This window comes from Lissotriton helveticus, chromosome 7 (genome assembly GCF_964261635.1).
Source record: "Lissotriton helveticus chromosome 7, aLisHel1.1, whole genome shotgun sequence".
NCBI classification, from domain to species: Eukaryota; Metazoa; Chordata; class Amphibia; order Caudata; family Salamandridae; genus Lissotriton; species Lissotriton helveticus.
The window spans coordinates 971197213-971216807 of NC_136068.1; the positions used below are offsets into that span (position 1 = coordinate 971197213).

General features: G+C 44.9%; 1 protein-coding gene across 2 annotated transcripts in view; it reads right to left on the minus strand.

Moving 5' to 3' along the window:
- The window catches only part of FLT4 (fms related receptor tyrosine kinase 4), a 476277-nt gene that overhangs the window by 179855 nt on the left and 276827 nt on the right, over positions 1-19595 (minus strand). For both annotated transcript variants that reach the window (XM_078653565.1, XM_078653564.1), the window contains exons 3-5: positions 3711-3985; positions 2867-2979; positions 2319-2481 (exon numbers count right to left, since the gene is read on the minus strand). In XM_078653565.1, coding sequence (XP_078509691.1) covers positions 2319-2481; positions 2867-2979; positions 3711-3985 — 551 coding nt within the window. The remainder of the gene's footprint in view (positions 1-2318; positions 2482-2866; positions 2980-3710; positions 3986-19595) is intronic.

The following is a 19595-nucleotide window of genomic DNA, read 5'->3' on the forward strand; positions in this document are numbered from 1 at the left end:
CAGACGACACTCAACTGGTTGTGGCTCTGACACGACCAGATGATAAGGCAGCCAGTAATTTTACTAGTTGTCTGCAGGAACTGGCTGTCTGGATGACCAACAATTGCCTCAAATTAAATGGAAAAAAAACCCGAAGTGTTGATCATCGGGAAGGCTCCGTCAGTGTGGACATCGGCTTGGTGGCCTCAAGCGTTGGGGCCTCTACCCTCACCTAGCGAACAAGTTAGGAATATGGGGATATGGCTTGATACTAAGATCTCGTTTGAGTACCACACAAGACGAGTTGCAGGCATCTGTTTTGGCATCCTGAAGGGTCTCAGGAAGACCCTGGACCTATTACCAACTACGGCCAGGAAAACCATGGTCCATGCCTTAGTAACATCGAGGCCGGACTATGGGAATGCTCTTTATTTGGGAGCGAATGCGAAGTGCATTCAGAGGCTGCAGCGTATTCAGAACGCGGCGGCACGCTTGGTTCTGATGCTGCCTAAGAGAGCCTCTTCTAAGAAGGCGCTGGAAACGTTACACTGGCTTCCGATCAGGGAACGGGTGCTGTTTAAAGCCCTCTGTGTTAGTCATCGAATCGCACAGGGGAAAGAGCCAATTTATTTCCATAACCTGCTCACCCTATATAATCCAACCCGGCAACTGAGATCTAGCGGGATGGGGCAGGTTAAGGTCCCAAATATCAGAACAGCGAGAATGGGAGGGCGCTCTTTTCGTGTTCTGGCAGCACGACATTGGAACAGACTCCCTCCGAGGCTCCGGCTGGAGACTTCAGAGATGGCGTTCTGCAAAGAGCTGAAAACGTATCTTTTTCCCACAGGGTAGGCCTGGGTTGGGTAGCTGGGGGGGTGTGTGTGTGTGAAATATTGGCACTGAGGGGCTTCTGCTAAAGCCGTATTGTAGCGCGGGGACACACTGGCCTAGTGTAGCCAGGCGCTCTATAAACTCAGTTATTATTATTATTATTATTATTATTATTATTATTATTATACACTCTGCTGCCCCACACCTCAATCTGCCACCTGTGGCCCTCGCATTCTCCGCTGCCTCATGCACTCATTTGCTGCATTTTCCCCCTGCATTCTTTGGTGCTATACTGACTTTAATTCACCAGTTCTATTATCATTTCAGTATCTATGTGACAAAGCTACAAAGCATCAGTCACTGATTCAGACCAGGCGCTGCAAGGGCTCCAAACCAATATTTTACTTATTTAAATTTCTGAAACCCACATTATAGAAAATGTTTCACCTAGTAGGCAGTGCTGTGATGGCTTCATTTATAAACCTTTTTTTATTGAAAAAACATTAAGTTGACCCTATTGCTTCTTGACTTTACCACAACATGTCTCCAGGTCAGGACTTTCACTCAACAAACTAATACATTAGAATAGCTCAAGCCTGGGCTCATGTCAATGAAGCCAACTGTAACAAGTTTGGGGTTACAAGGAAAGCTCAACACAGGAAATGCAGTGTTGTAGTGACACGGAGCCATATGTTCATACTAACTATATCTGCAAAACAAATAACATCTTGAAGTGAGTATGTCTCCATTTTTTTCAACACTTGCAACCTATCCCCATCATTAAAAGCCTATGATCCCCTTCCAGTCTAGTCCACGCCCGAGTGAATCAGAAACTCAACCAGCAATTCCCAGTGCCATGGACCTTATGCCTCTCTTCAGATAGCAACACCATACTCAGACTGAGTAGTTGCATGGGCACCATCTTGCCATATCGACATGTGGTCCTAGCCCCAATTTAGCAGTCAAGTAACTCATTTAACCCTCTGCTCTCAAGTTGCTCTCCCTGTGACTCCCCTTCTTTTTGGTACCCTGATTCCACTACGGAGCTCACGCCATTGTGGCCATTTAAGTTCCAGGAAATTTCACTACAAGAAACTCCCAGACTTACTTCTTACTCTTGCTGTCAGTGTGTTTCCCTCGGTGAAGATTCCATTTGCTTGGACCGTGTCCTATTTTTGGTTATTACAATTTTCCTGTAGTGGTTGTACCTTGTCCTTGAGCCGCACTTTCCTGGAACCTTTTTGCTCGGTCTCAGAGGACATTTTCTCAGCTTTTTCTCAGCTTCCATGATTCGTTCCTTTTTTTAATTTAATTTTTAAGTGCCTTTCGCCATCCTCCCATTTTTTCATTGAGAGGTGCCCTCCCAATTCCCCCCTCCCTCTTTGCTCCCAACCCACCGCTTATTTTTTTTAATTCCCTGTCTGCTTTATTCGCGCTGTTGTATCCTGTGGTGAGGTGCAAGTGAGGAATCATGTGGCAGGGAACAAGGATAGTAACAAAAGTCTCACCAGTAACATGGATGATAAAGACATTGGACTTGAAGACCTTCTTGTTGATGGTTGTTTGGCACTCAATAAAAATGTAGTTCTGTACCAGTTCGGTTGGAACCAGCATTCCCTTCTTGTTGTCCCACGTCACGGTCTTCCCATCTGGTGCTATGACAGAGTAGCCCTAGAATGAATGGATGAATTAATGTTATCTCTTTTGTGGTTATTGCATGGAAACATTTTTGCTAGCTTTAAGTATCTTTGCAGTCGAAATGCTTAAAACTGTAACCTAAAAGATAGGCGATGGTGAGGCAATAATGATGAGAAAAGTTATGTTTAAAACTTAAAATTGGATACAAAGTTGCCTACAGGGAAAATCTTTACGTTTACCGCCAGGTGGGTAACCCTGCTGGAAAGTTAGCACTGGCACTGTATTACTCACGTCAGATATGTGCTTGACTCACTCTTCTAGAGTTCTATCTATCTATCTATCTTCTGAACTGAACAGCCTGTCTTCAAATGTTCCAATTCCCCACTAGTGGATGAGGGATGTTCACACATGTCCGTACCGTGTGCAGTGTCACGTTGAGATCTGGGATGGACACAAGGCATGGAATCCGGGTACTGTCCTTCCTATTGACCAGCAGCGTCTCTGGACTATTGATGAATGGCTGCTCCCAATCTAGAAGAGATAACAACCAATCCAGAAAGGTACACAGGGCAAACAAATATCAGTACTCATGAAAACAATATTGTACACTTTAATCCTACTCTCATTCTCACCCAAATATTTGCTTATTTCCTCACTCTTGTCATCATGCTCAGTTTCTCTTGAAGGTCTACCCCATCTGGGTGGGAAGATGTTGTCACTAGTTAGTGCACTTTCCTTACTTCTCCTCTGTATAAGTTGTTGAGTTTGGTTTGCTGCTAATAACATCACACTTCCACGTTACAAGAGTTCCATGGAAGAACTATTTCCTCCTCATCCCCATCTGCAGAGTTATGGTCCTCAATTCCTTTCCTTGAGGCTTTAGTGCAGTGTCTTAAATCACGCCACTGCAACCCACCTGAACAACTCACTCATGTTAGAAGCAGAAGTGGGCACAAAATGTTGATGGGACATGACAACCAATTGACGATCTGCCCAGAAGCTCGCCTTTTATGAGATCAGGAAGAGATACTGGCCATTTGAGAGCCACATGCCACAGGCAGGTCTACATGCACTCTGGTCAAACTTTCAGAGACAAGTCCTCCACATATCCTTACAAGCCAACCCAGCCCAGCTCCTACTTTTAATACTTGATTCCTTCATCTCTATTCCTTCCTTTCTGCCCTGCTTGCCTGTTTCCCTTCTGTCCTCTGCTTTCTTATGTCCTACACTCCACCTCACTCACCATGCCTGGATCCTCTTACCTCGTACAAACACGTAGGTGCTGATGGATGTGGTGCCCTCGATTTTGGCAACAACGTACTTGTAGTTGCACCTGTAGTACCCTGTGTCATTTGCCTGGGCCCCTGTAAGCGTAAACACCTTGCAGTAGGGTTTGGTTGGTATTCCGTCGCACTCCTCTTCCTGGGCGGTCCGGTTGTTAACGCTGTTTAGTAACACCTCTGGATCCTTCTCCTTGTTGCTCATCTGCAAGTCCTCCATGCCCCCAGGCCACAACCATACCAGAGGCCAGTGCCCCCTAGGAACAAGTGTAAAGTTGTGTTATGCATGACAAGTATAAGCCTTACATGGCCCTGAGAGGACCCTGTGGACACACTGAGGAACTATAAAATCAAGCACAGAGGATTTTGATTTACAAGAAGACTCTTCCACAAAGGCTATTAATTAATCCTGTTACAAACGAGGACAGAAACCTTCTTCGAAGTAAAGCACACTACTGCTGTACCCTCGTCACTTCCTATGCTGAAAAAAACATTTTGGAATGTAAAGTTCTCGTTGATATTCAGCCTCCATTCCCATATTTATACCCTTGATTCTCTCATCATAAGATTCCTGGTGCAGACCTTGTGCTGACTTGGTAGTCTGGCTAGTGAGTCGTCAATAGTCTATACGGAGGTATGTGAGTTATAGTAGGTTTACTTACTTACCTGTAATGGTCCATATCCCGCATTTTACAACCCCCCCCACCCTGACCCTCCCCCGCCTGATGTCACCGCCCCGGTATAACGCCCTGCACGGGCCGTGCCTGGGCAGGTTAGGTCAGTAATTGCCCTACTTGACCAATTCTTGACCACACTGACACTTGCCATGTCTAACACACCATTTCCATCATACGTTGCCTTCCCCAGTCCTAATGAAGACTCGCAGCCAAGGTTCAAATACCTGAGGGCACAGTCGAGTCGAAACGTCGACGCCTTCCCTTGACCAAGACCCGTACCTTCTGCCCACCACACGATGATATTGGATTGTGAATTTTATGCAATTTGAAAAAATTTACAGATTACTTGTAAACTTTCCTTGGACAGGCTTGCTTGTACTGATCTTGAATATCAGTTTTTTAAAAATTTGTTAAATTGTTCATTTCTTATTCTTTGATGCACCGTCCCACCTTCGAACACCACTATTTCTTTTACCTCTTCCCCTCCTTTTGCGCGCAACCTATGTGAAGTACGCCAACAATTAAGTTATTTATTAAATATCTAGAAATCTATCAGATATTGTGGCATTGGTCTATATGTGTGGTCTACATAAATGTTTGGATGCATACTTTTGTATATGTATCACAAATTGTCCCATTGGTGTTATTCAGTAACTTTATTGTACTATTCTAGGCAATAACTATTTTATAATTAATTGAATTTCGGTCACGGACCATTGATCTTATTCCAGCACTGTGCCGAGGTCCTGGGTGACTTTCAGGGCTACCGCATTATCGATAATGGTTATCTAGAGACGTAGCTCCACCGATCTGTGGATCCACACGCAACAGCAGTGCCGTGATTGGCTGGCCACAACCTGAGAGAAACGTTGCAGCTGCCATTTTGTGTATTGGGACTCGGTACTTGTAAGGAAAAATACAACTTTCAACTTATTGTTGTAAAGTCATCCTTGTGCCCTGAGCACCCCATATTTATTGCTGACAGGTACTGGTAGTAAGTGACTCTGACTGTTCCTTGGCTCTCCCTAACCAGGCCCAGGGTCAGTGCTATGCTGAAAAGACACTTAGAATACAGTGAAAACACCTACATACTCTAGGGCATACTATGGGTTAGGGTAAAGCTATGATTGGCATGACCCCCTTTATAAGCCCCTAGTCCAAAATAGGGCAGGGGGGTAAAAACTACCTTTAAGTCCCTAGTATATGGTACAGCATGATAGTTTTGAATCCAGCAGCCCTTTCGGCACTTGCATGTGTGTACTGCTGAGGCTGGAAGTCAGTTTAGAAGTAGCCCTGTATTACAGGACTGCTTTCAAAATGCAAATTGTGCCCAAACTTTACTTTGGTGTTTGGAACACTTAAAAATTAATAAGCTACAATGTTGTGGCATATTAGGTACCTCCAGGGTCTCCCCTAGGCATCCCAGTGGTGGTGGTGGTGGGGGGGGGGGGGTGTTAGGTATTTAAAACTTATATAAAATAGGTTTTACATGCCTTTGGTTTATGAAATTGCACATTTTACTCCCCACATTGTAGTAAAGTGCTTCCCAAAATCGATTTTGTGCTAGGAGAACTGTGGATTGAGGAGCTGCAATATTTTTACATATTCAGAACCACCCACCCATAAGGATGCAAAGGAATTAGGATCATATCGCCCCATCTCCCTCATTACGGCAGATAGCAAGATATATTCCAAAATCCTTGCCAATAGATTAAACGTTGTCATGGCCAGTTTGGTCTCTCATGTACAACACGGGTTTATTAAACATAGGGATACCACAGATCATGTCAAACGTGTCATTGCATTGTTGGATTGGGCTCAAGCAAAGGAATCCCCAGTCGGAGTGATCTTACTCGATGCTGAAAAAGCGTTTGATAGAGTAGACTGGGGGTTCCTTTGGTCGGTGCTAGAATGGAAGGGCTTTCCATTACAATTCATCAAAGCTATACAGTCACTTTATGTTAATGCAAAGGGAGTGATAAGACTCGGCACCGATATTTCTAGACCATTCTCTATCACCAGGGGGACTAGACAAGGGTGCCCTTGCTCTCCACTTTTATTTGCACTTTATTTAGAGCCTTATTTGAACAGATTAATTACAGAACCTGGCATTCCTCCTGTTCAACTTAATGAAGTAGACCACAAAGTTCTAGCATATGCCGATGATGTGGCTATTGTAACCTCTGACTCTTCTACAGCCCTACCTAAAATTATAGAAGTTGCTAGAGAATTTGGCAAATTCTCCGGCTATAAACTGAATGTTTCTAAAACTCAAATAATACATTCTAAAACAGGCATGCCCCTGGATATGCCAATTAATTCTACTGCTACATATCTTGGTGTAACTTTATCTTCTAAAATTGATGATATTGTTGGTTTAAATTTGGACCCTTTACTTGTATCTACTAATAGGACTTTGGAAAGGATAAACAACCTACATTTATCTTTATTTGGACGGACCAACGTCATCAAAATGCTAATTTTCCCTAAGTTTCTTTATTTTTTTCGCACTATCCCTTTATTTTTCAGCATGTCTCTTTTTAATAAAATTGATAGGATGTTGTCTAGATTTTTATGGGGGTATCATCGGTCGAGGAGAGCTATCAAGTGGTGCACACTCCCGCAAGGGCGTGCTGGGCTAGGATTCCCGAACTTCAGGCTATACTATTGGGCCATTACCCTTAAAACTATTAAAGTTTTACTATTTCATGACCACGTCAATGAAATCAGTAAGGCACCTTCCATATATGAAATGCTTATGGGCGATTATGTCCGTCAATCACTATTAATATTTACGGAGCCGAGCTATTACAAAAAGACAAAATTTAAGGTTTTGTTTTCTGCTTTTTTGGTCTGGAAACAGATGAATAAAGTTTTGCGGATTATTCCTAAATATAATTTTTATACACCTATACGCTGTAACATTTCTATATCAGGGATGCCTCATAGTATCCCTACTTCTGGATTTCGTTTGGGATCGATTCAACTAATTGGGCAATTGTATTCAGCCGGGACCTTAATGTCTTTCTCTGAACTCCAAAATATATTTGGTCTTTCTAGACATGATTTCTTTAAGTACCTACAAATTCGGAGTTTTTTGGATAGGAAAAATCTCCTTTACAGTGATGCAATGGAGCCTAACGAAGTTTTGGAGAGTGGTAGGAAGGATGCCCGTATTGGTACTATCTATCAGCTGATGATAAATAGGCTACCCGATGACTTGGATCAACAAATTCAGAAGTGGGAGAGGAAATTGTCTATAGTAGGGATTGATTTGGCAAGGGCATTTGAGCTCAGTAACACCGTACTAATCAACAGCTCTCTCAAAAGCCAACACTATATGGCCTCCCTAGATCTGTATTATACACCTGCTAAACTTGTTAAATGGAAAGCTACGAAAGGCACTAACTGTAGTCGGTGTGGCAGTTTAGCAGCTGATTTATGCCATATGTTTTTTAGCTGTTCTAAACTTACTGTCTATAAAAATAAGATAGAGCATTTTCTGACTAGCTTGCTAAATGTCAATATCAAATTATGTCCTTCTGTTACTATCTTTGGTGTATACTTTCCATCCGAGAATTTGTCTGTTGATCAAGAGCATTTTCTTTTTATTGGTATGTCCATCTATCGCTTTTGTATAACTTCAAGATGGTTAGATGTCGATCCACCTTCATTTGAACAATGGCTAGGTAAATTGTTAGATATTTATCGAATGGACAATGCAGTTTATAAACTGAAAGGACGAAGAAAAAAGTTATTTGCTCGGAAGTTATGGCTTCCAATTGATAATTGGATTTAATTTAAATATGTTCACAATTTAAAGTGATAGTATTTTGTTACGTTTCGCTGAATTTTGTCATTGATGTTTATTGCCTTATTACTGTTTTAATTTTTTTTGTTGTTTCTGGTATTATAGTACTTTGTGCCATCTCTGTATTCTGTTCTGCCTCTGCCTCTGAAAAAAAAAAAAAAAAAAAAAAAAAAAAAAAAAAAAACAGAACCACCCACCCCCTCACACCCATAAAGACACTCACGCACACAGTCACACACCCATACAGACACCCACACACTCTTTCACACAGTCATACAGTCAATGATTCATCCACTGAAAGAACCACTCACAGACCCATTCACAGACCCACACAGGCACTCACACACCCAGGGACCCAGAAAACCAATCACATGCCCATTTACACATCCATACATCCACTCACATACCCATACGATCATTTGCACATCCACTCAGAGACCCAGAGAACCACTCACTGTCCCACACAGGCAGTCACACACTCACTCAAAGACTTAGAAAGCGACTCACACACCCACTTAGATACCCATACAGCCAATCACACACCCACTCAAAGACCCAGAAAACCACTCACATACCCACTCAAACACCCATATAGCTACTCACCCAGTCAGAAACCCAGAAACCACTTGCACACCTATTTACACACTCCTACAGGCACTCACATACCCACTCAGATACTCACACACCCACATACACACACAGCTAGTGACACTCCCATGCACAGACACACACACAGGTACTCACACACCCACTCATACAGCCATGCATACATCCGTACAGCCACCTACATACCCACTCAGACGCACAAAGTCACTTACACGCCCACTCACACACCCATACAGAAAAAACACTGACCCACACACATACCCATAAAGCCATTCACACACCACTTAGAGACCCACACAGCCACTTCCACACCCACTCATACACCCACACACTCACATTTACACCCCCACACAACCACTCACACACCCACTTACACAACTATACAGCCACTCACTCACCCACTAAGAGACCCACACACCCAGTCGCATATCCATACAGCTACTCACACACCCTTTCTAACACCCATGCAATCACTGATTCATCCACTCAGAGACCTGGAGAACCACTCACACACCCATTTATAGACCCACAAAGGCACTCTCACACACAGAGACCCAGAAAACCACTCACACACCCATTTATACACTCATACAGCCACTCAGACACCCATTTACACATCCATACAGCCACTCACACACTCATACAGTCACTAATACATCCACTCAGAGATCCAGAGTACCACTCACACACTCACTCACAGATCCACACAGGCACTCACACACCCTTTCACACACTTACACAACCACTGACACACTACTTTCACACCCATACACCCACTCACACACCCACTCAAAGACCCATAAAACCACTGAAACACCCACTCAGACACCCATACTGACACTACCACACACAGTCAGAGACCCATAAACCTCCCACACACCCATTCACACATTCATACAGCCACTCACACACCCACTTACAGACCTAGAGAACCACTCATACATCCAATCACAGATGCACACAGGCACTCAACTCCCAAGTACACACTCATAAAGCTATTGACATACCCATGCACAGATACATGCAGTCACTTACACACCCAGGGGCCTGCAGGTTGGCTGCCTTTTTGGGGTTGGCCACAGGACCGGGCCATAGGCCAGCCTGGTGGCAAACCTCCCACTGCGTATGGGAAAAGGCCAAGCACAGTGGTGGGTTGGCTGCATGCAGGGCGTTGGCCACAGGGACTGGCCACAAGACAGGCCTTGTGGCCAACCCCAACTGCGAATGGCCGTGTACAACATGGGGTTGGTTGCATGTGGGGGGTTGGGCACAGGCCAGGCCCTACGACCAACACCGTGCGCAGCTATGGTTGGATTAACATAGGGTAATTAAATATTACTTTACATTTAAAAAAAACCCTGAAAAAATCACTGAAAAAACCAAAGTGTACAGGGACATTATAGTTAGGAAACAGCATTAAAAGAACGTTGAAATGCACTGAAAAACACAAAGGTTATAGGGGCATTACTTAGGTTTAGGTTTTACACACATAAAACCACAGAAATTCCGCAGTTATAGTTACTATTATTCATGCCCTCACTATGCTCCACTAATTACACCTCATATTACATCAGTCATGACATCTTCTATGACATCATTGATAATATCACTGCAACATTTGCAATAAAATTATTGATGAGAACGCTGTACATGGCGGGGCGAGTTATAGTTACGTTAGGGCATGAGTTATAGTTTCTTGAGATAACTATAACCTCTGAATTTCTATGGTTTTATGTGTGTGAAATCTGAACCTAACTATAATGTCCCTGTAACCTTTGATTTTAAGGAGTTTTAAAGTATTTTTAAATCCTATCTCCTAACTATAACGTCCCTGTAACTAATATATATATATAGGGTTCCTGGTGGCGAACAGCTGATCAAATGATATATATATATATATATCTCATCTTTCTCTCTCTCTCTTTCTCATATTCATTGAAGAATATATATAGTAGCAGCAAATCAACCTCCTGAAGAAACCAAAGTCCCACAGGGTTCATCCCTCAGCCCCACCCTCTTCAACATCTACATGGCCCCCCTTGCAGCCATCGTCCGACAACACTGCCTCAAAAGTGTATCCTAGGCCAACAACACCCAGCTCATCCTCTCCCTCACCAAAGACTCCACCACTGCCAAACTCATCTTCCAGAAAGGAATGCTAGACATCGCAATCTGGATGACCAACAGCTGCCTGAAGCTCAACACCGAGAAGACAGAAGTCCTTGTCCTCGGTACCACCCCTTCTGCTTGGAACAGCACCTGGTGGCCGACCGCCCTCGGAAGCCCACCTACCCCCTCAGACCACGCCAAGAACCTCGGCATCGTACTCGACTGACCTTGAGACCCTCACGGGTTAGTAGCGCGCTTACAATTCCCTGATTGATTGATTGATTAATTGATTGAAAGGTTAAAGCTTAGTTAAAGTTTGGAAAATGTAACTTTTTTTTAATACAAAACCAACTTAAACTACATGAACTTTAAAAATTCCAAAGTTATAGTTATAATTTTATAGTTATAATTATAAAGTTATAATTTACACCCGCCGTAAAATTACTATAACTTGCACACCTCCGTTAAGACTCTTGTCAACTTTCTAGCCAGACAACATTAACTATCTCACCCATCTACCATGCAGAGTGTTCACATAAATTATGTAATTTCAGATGTAATGTGTGCTTCCAAATGCTATGATTAAATATGCTATGAGTAATTTAATATGATAGGGTATAAGCAATACATGCGGAAGGCGCGAGTTATAATTAATGTAGTCGTGCTAGAGAGTTTTTTTATTTTATTTTATTTTATTTATTTTATTTAATGCGATTTTATATAGCGCGAACATTACCCGAAGGTGTCAGAGCGCTTATCAAAAGAACCAGTTGCGTTACATAAGGACTTTGGATTACGAGTTACATAATAGATACAAACAGAAAAAAATTGCAACTGTACAAGGTGTAAAGTCACTCAAGGAAGAGATAAAAACAGGACAAAATTGCACATGTACAAGTTGAAAGTCAATCAAGGAAGAGATACAAACAGATAAACTCTAAAATCACATAGGAATGGTAGTAAGTACAAAAGTCTACTACGTATACTAGTGGTTAGAGTTCTATATATACAAATAGTAAATTCACACAGGATTACATTTTAATAGCAATTAGGCTCGGAGGTAACCGAGTTCTAGTGGTTTTATGGCGGGACTAAAACCCTTAGAAAGTAGACTTGTATACATCGTTAGATCCATAACCTACACCCAATCCCTGTGTCATGTAAAAGATATTTATGAAGAGGAGATAGTTCATCTACCAAACCATTTTTCCCATCATGCAAAGCAGCCCCTTAGCATTCTCTATATTCATTAGCTCCATGTGTAAACTGCCATTGCCAAGTAAAGAACTATCTAACCGTCTATCACTACGCCCCGTCTGCATTGTGTGAGGGTCTGAAAGGCATAATTCGGGGCTGTCAATCCGGCTCCCGCAGTACAGCGCAGCACTGGCTTGTCAGCACCATTGGGACTACGGGGCGGGGTGTGTGTTTCCAGGCTAAGGCGTCTATTGTTCCCTGGCAGCCCCGAACACGCCTCCCCGCTGCTAAAAAACAGAACTGGGTGGATTGTGACGAGAGCGGCCCCAATGCACCGCTGTTTGCATTCTACTTGCATCTAATTCTAACTAATTAAACATGATTTTAAAAAAGGACCAATGGGTCATAGGTGCTTATGCTGCTTAAAGTCTGCATACAGCCCCTATTGCTGTCTTGTACTCATGCGCTGGCCTAGCGCCACGTTCCCTGTCGCTGCTAGGCACTAACGTAATGTGTAGTTGTGAATTTAATGCTAAACTATGACTTCCGGTCACCATAGCTGATTTCCACAACAGAGGATGGTGGCGTAGCGCCCGTGACGTGCAGAAAATATTATTCCGTCTCTTTTATGGACGACTAATACACTGTTGAACCATGAAACTCCGAGAGAGGTCTGCGGTGCTGCTCGTCATGTGCAGCAAAGCGCCCAGAATCTAGCCATCAGGCCAGAAGCAATGCGAATTGCTGTAATTCCCCACCGGCACAGACATTGGCTTGTTGTCATTAGGCCGCAATTGCAGCAATTTTGAAGGCAGTCTGGCAAGAAATGAGACCCAACCTGTGAACCTGTGCAGCAAAGAGACAAGGGCAACAGAAAAATCTAGGCGGATTGTAAAGATGGCTCCAGGGCTTTAAGTTTGATGAAAAACGTGTGGAGCGGGGCTCTCTACAAGAGGCGTGGCCTCAGAAGAGTAACTAGGAATCTTGCAAAGAGGCTAGTTTATATCAAGTAAGGGCGTGGCTTAAAACATGTAATCTAAAATCCAGTGCTTTTCATAGCATTCCACCCAACCAGCATTTTGGTTCCTTTCTGTGAGCTTTCTGCCACTGCATTCAAACATCGCACATAATAGTCTTCCTAGTTGTAGAGAGCCACTCGGGCTCTCTCATACAATGTAACACTTGCACGCACGCACGCATGCATACCCGGGGCGGGCTCGCGCCGGGGTATAAATAAATAAGGCGGAAGACCGCTCGGGGTCTTTCCGGCTAACTGTTGACCGTGGTCTGAGTGTGGTTATTGAGCAGTTCCCCACCACGTGTTAGGCCCCGACCTAACACTCTACACTAGTGTCTCACTTAATTGATTTCTTCCTTTAACACCACTTTCCTCTGCAGTCTCTGTTACACATTTATGCCATGTTCTCCCACATCTTTCTGAAATCTTCCATCTTCATCTCATTCCTGTTCACCAACACCTTTTCGTTCTCTTCGGCTCGTTCTTCATTGCATGTCATTCACTTCACCATCTTCCCTAAATATACAAGGTGCCCTCCCCCTTGTAAGCAGTGCATTGTCTTTTACTTTTGCAGTCTCAATATATTTATACTATATATATATATATATATATACATATATATATATATTTTTAAACGTCATTTTTATTTTCATAATATCATATAACAAAAAATGCTCATACCTGCTTCACAAACAATTATAATTGACACATGACCAGCGCTCTGTACGGTCTGCAGAGGGGCCCAGGACTGAATGAGCATGTATTCTGAACAGCTTTCTGAGCCACTGATATGTACTGTCAAAAACTTAACTCCAGAGCTCTGAATTGTGGACTGTTATAAACTACCACCCACAACCTGAACTCACACAGATGCCTAGAGGCAACGCCATTCACAGTAAACTCCATAAAAGAGTAATATGCTACATGAAAAAAATATGGGTACACAACAACCTAGAAAAAGCAAACACTCTTAGGGATTGCAAGATTAAGTAAAACATGTGAAATGTAAACAGCGACTACATCACTGACAAAGATTACCTTAACCGATTAACCGCGGTGCAAATTCCGCCGCGATTCGGCAGTTTGATTAAGTGGGTGCAGCTGCTTCGGCCAATAACGTGAGCCGCACTATGGCCGACGGGCGCAACGAAGGGGTTAACAGTTTTTACAGTAATTTTTCTGAAATCGATAATTATTTTTTACTGCAAAGTTAAGGACATGAATATAGATCGTGCGAGGGACCTTTTTCAATGTCAATTTTTAATTACATTCAGATTTATTACCCGGAAGAGCCCGCCCAACTTAAAACCCTGGACCTCACTATGAAGCGACCGGGACTCGTTCAGGGAGAGGTCTAATAGGTGGGGTGGGAGAATGGGCATACCGTTGTCTACAAGGCCATGAGTGGCAGGCCTGTATGATTGTGCCACATTTTACCACTCATATGGCTCAGACATATTGTTCAGTGGCTGGTGCAGTGGGGCCCTGGGCCAAGTACTAGTCTTTCTGCACTTGACTCTTAGGGTAGCAAGGGTGAGCAAACATAGGTTTCCAAGGAAGGTAGTGTCGTGGTATGATCTCAAAACTCAGCCAACAGACACAATAACTTTAATGCCCATCCCAGTGCTTGCATATTAGAAAAAGAAAGTACTATAACTGAATTGTGTACTAACAGAACTACAAAATTCTGCGCTGGTCACACAGCAGTACTCTGTAGAACACTCACATCCTTGGTCATGAAGAACTTGGAGCAGAAGCAAAGTGGGGTGGTTTGGGTCTCATTTTTATACGCGTTTTCCTGACTTTGAAACTAGTTTGAGGTGGTACTCTTTCTTTCAAATGTCCATCAAGGCTGCTCTTTAGATACAACATTTGTGTGAAGTGACAACTCTCACAATAGGTAGAACAGTGGCGGTCTCCAAACTTGAGCACCCACAACATTGGCACAGTGAAGTGTGAGGTTACTGCATCAACCTCTCTGGAGAAGTGATCAGAGACAGACCAAAGGGCAGGTCTGACATTGAAACTTCTCCACTAAGAAAAACAAATACTGCAGTCCTACCATTCACCCCTGCTACCTACCAAATGATAACACTCAGGAAGAACTAATCAGCAACCCATGGCTAACAAACTCTTCATTAACGTTCCAAACCTAGCCTGTCTCCATTGTCATCAATTCAGTGTCTGGGTCACTACCTTCCAGTTACTGGAGTGCTGGCAATATACTTCCACTGTCGGTGGAACCTGTCCTCATTTCCCATCTTCTGCCATGGTAAACGAGCATTAAAAATGCATCCCACTGGTTTTAGTTCTCCGACTCATATACATACAGTCATTAATCGCTATTCAATCAATTTATTGTCATTTATTAAAAATCATATGTTTCAACTAATAAAATCATTCCATAAAATCTAAAGGGCAAGTGTTACATAAAAAAGCCTTTTTTTATCAAGAAAGAGTGTGAAATTGCAGTTCGTATTGATAAAGCATCCTTGGCTCCCAACAGACGCACCACTTCATGTATTTTAACTAAGCTGTGTGACATTTGAACATTTTCCCCACTCCTACACCCTTTTAACTTGACAGCAACACTGTTTTAATAAAGTGTAAGCCATTTTCGCCTTTCTATTAAAAGTATGGAACAAATAAAATATGAGTAAGTGATTCTAACTTGTAGCTGCCTTAGTGACAACAGATAGGGCGGTGCTTGTATGCTAGCCAAGAATGTCAAATTCCAAGAGACGGATAGATACAAAGTGTAAAAGAATAACTTCTGATTGATTGCTTTTAACATTGAAACTAAAAGGCAGCTTGGGGAGACATTTTGGGAAAGTTACCTGCTGTGTCTGAATGTTTGTCGGATCTGTGGACCTCATAGACTTTTCAAAAAGATACATTATTTAGTTGCTTTTTTGTCCACTGTGTTAAAATTATCCACTGATATTGGTAGACTCTAGAGGGCTTGCAATTGTGCGTGTTCATCACAGTGCTGAAATAGACTGACCAGGGCACACGACTTGCTTGGCTAGTTGAGAGGACAGTCCAGGATACAGTTTTGAAAGTATTTTCCCTGGCAATCGTCATTGTGTGACAACGGAATCAGTACAGGAGCAGGAGCTTTAATGCTGCCTGCTGCAGACTAAATTCTAGTCTGACATGTGATGGGCTAGCTGAATTAAGCACATGAGCATATTTCCTCCCACCAGAAACTCCCAAGCAACTAAAACCCATCCCTTCCCTCCAGGCCACACCCACACCCTAAGGCATATAACCATATGACACGCCCATCCACATCCTGTACCACCAGGCACAAGAAGCCGAACAGAGAGGGAGGGATGGGAACCTGGACTGGGATGGTGAGGGCTACCACTCGGAGTAATGAATATTACCGGTGAGTAACCGGTCATTACCTCCTCGTCAGCCCTCCCCGTCCCAGTCCTAACCACATGAGCAGATACCAAAGCAATAATCGGCTTCACCCCTTAGCAAAAACAGATTTAAACAGCACAAGCCGAAAGTCACACAACCTAAGCAGAACACAGCACCACGTCCCCAAACCCAGGAGACACTGTCCTACTCACCACCCAATGAATATGGGACATAAAGAGCGAGGAGAACACCAAGCAGCTTCCAGGCAGAACATGGCCAGGGAAGCCCCCCGAAAGCAAGCCCAGCATGCAGCTACCTCCGAGTCGAGCTACCACGAATCGACCCAGGAGCCAACACACCACAAGCCCAAACGCCAGTCCCACAGCCAACAGAGCCACAGACCGAGAGCAGCCACAGAAGGAAACAAAAAGGGAAACCACCCCATGAAAAGGCACAGTAGGAAAGAAGGAAGCACACCTCCAGAGCCTGCACAATGGCCAAACAGAGCAGCCGCACCGAAAACCCAGAAAGAAAAGCAGGACAGAAAACAGGCAAACCAGAAACTCCAACAAGGAGCAAAGGAACAAAGACCGGACTCAGGAGGAAAACAACTCTACAACCACCTGGACACCAAGGAGCCCACCGGCTCAAAGCCCGAACCCCGAAAGGCCCACACAACCGCCCACAGATGCCACAGGGAGGACACAGCCGACCCAAGTCTAAGCCAACCTCTAAGATTCCAATACACGCACTGGAATCCAACGCAAAACCACCCTGTGTCATACAGCAAACCAGTAAAGAAACCCCTTTACTGGCACAGGACAGGAGAGTCAAAGGGCGCCCGGACCGAAGAATAAACTCAGCCACAGAAGGAGAACACCCCAACGCCACGAGGTTCAGCCATACCACAGCCACCCCGCAAGAAGACCAGACACCCCAGAGACAGAGGGAGAAACAACAAGGGACCACCAGCAATCACCAGCAAGGCCCCACCGCCAACCTCAAAAACAGAGGGCACCAAGGCCACCCAGACCAAACCGGAGCCAGCAGGACAAACAAGGCCCAACCCAGTCCGACCTACAGCAGGACCCGCGGACTTAGCGCAACCGGGGGAAGAGCACACAGCAGGCCCCCGTACATCAGAAGGACAGGACAACCACCCACCAGACAGCGCCTGACCAAACCAGAGAACAACCGCACCCCAAGGTGATCTCTGGAGATGCAAATAGGTCAAACAACCGGACCACAAACCAGGCCATCAGGCCACCAACCACCACCAGTGACAGGGCTCAACTCAGACAGGGAGGGAAACACCCCACGCAGGCAAGCCTTCACGAGACCAAAACCCCAGGTAGACGTAAAGCTAACAAAGGGACCACAAGGAAAAAAACGCCCCCCTAAGAACAGCAGAAGTGTCAAGGGAAGCCAGCCACGCATGCCAATGGCGGATGACAAAACACACCACCACTGCACAGGCTGACTGGCCAACACGAACCTCAGGAGGACCCAAGGCCAACTGAACCGACCCGGGATACATAGAAAGCATAGGCGGGATTCAAACCCCTGTCCAGCGTGAGCCTGTGCCACCAGAGGCACAAGACTTACCATTAAGCTACAGCTCCATGGTTTGAATGAAAGCACAGCATGAACTATTACCACCATGGGACACAATGAAAGCATAGGCAGGATCCGAACCCATGTCCTGTGCGAGCCTGTGACATCAGAGGCACAAGACTCAGCATTGAGCAATAGCTCCTTGGCCATTAAACTCCCATCAATGCCAAGACAGTCCCAGGACAACCACTCCCGGGACACAAATGGACAGCCCAGCAAGAGGCCTGAACCACCGGCCATCAGGACAACCCGTGGACAATGGCAACACCCCCTGGAAACATCAGCACACAATCCAGAGACGCCGGAACCCAAAGCCCCAGTGCAAGACACACCAGGGGGAACAAGTGCCAACAGTCCTAATGAACAAACACCACAGCAGCAGACAATAGCCCCTGAACACGGAGCCGCCGGTGAGCAGTGGAAGACTGAGCCCCCAACAACCACCGCAGTTTGCCCAACAGAGGCAGTCCGCGGGGCACCGACAGGAATACCTCACCCACCGAGGCGCCAAAACACCCCAATGAACAGTAGTTCCCAAGTGGTGCAAAGAATGGAAGTCTCCAAGTTTAGAATCCACCCAAACAGACGAAGGAGCCAGCAAACACCCAGTGAAAGGGCCCAAGCCGGAAGGAAACAAGAGGAAGAATCAACCAACTGTTCAAGGGAGGGAACACCTGGATCCCCTGAGCAGGCAACAAAAACCACCAAGGGCGTTAAAACCTCAGCAAACACCCCAGGAGATGCCGACCACCCAAAAGGCAACAAAGAAAACCAGTAATGAGCAACTCCAACACCAAAACGCAGGAACCACCGTGAAGCCGCGTGTACCGGCATATGAAAGTAGGCATCCCGTAGAACCAGAGAAGTCAGTAAACTCCCCCCAACAGTAAGGGAAGAAACAATAGAAAAGACACCATCATGAAGGACTAATGAGGGAGACACAAGAGTACAGCCGTCATAACCAGGACAGGACAAGGACCAGGAGAGGATCGAGCCAACCCCCCGACCCTGCTGACTCGCAGGTACCCACAACACAGCCCCATCGCAAATGAAGACCCGAACTCAGTGCATTAGAGCCCGATACAGCGACTGAGAACTGGGAAAAGGGGCAGCACAGAACACAGCCAGTAGCCCAGCCCAACAAGGAGGGACAAGAAGAAGAGGAAGCACCCCGTTGACCCCGGGACAAGAGGAAGGAAGGGGAACCCTGGCTTCGTTCCACACCACGAAAGAGCCGGGCCGCCAAACTAGAATGAAGCGCCGCCCAAAAGCCTGCTTACCATCCAACGGATCCCCAAACAGTATAGAGTCTGTGAAGGGAAGCTCCATCATGGTAGCCTTCCGAGCAGCACCGCCTTCCAAGGAAAAAGCCACAGAGCCGACACAGAGGTCCCAGCCACCGTCAGCACCTTACTAAGGTAACTGAAGGACAAATCCGCAAGGAAACACAACTGCAGTCCCAACAC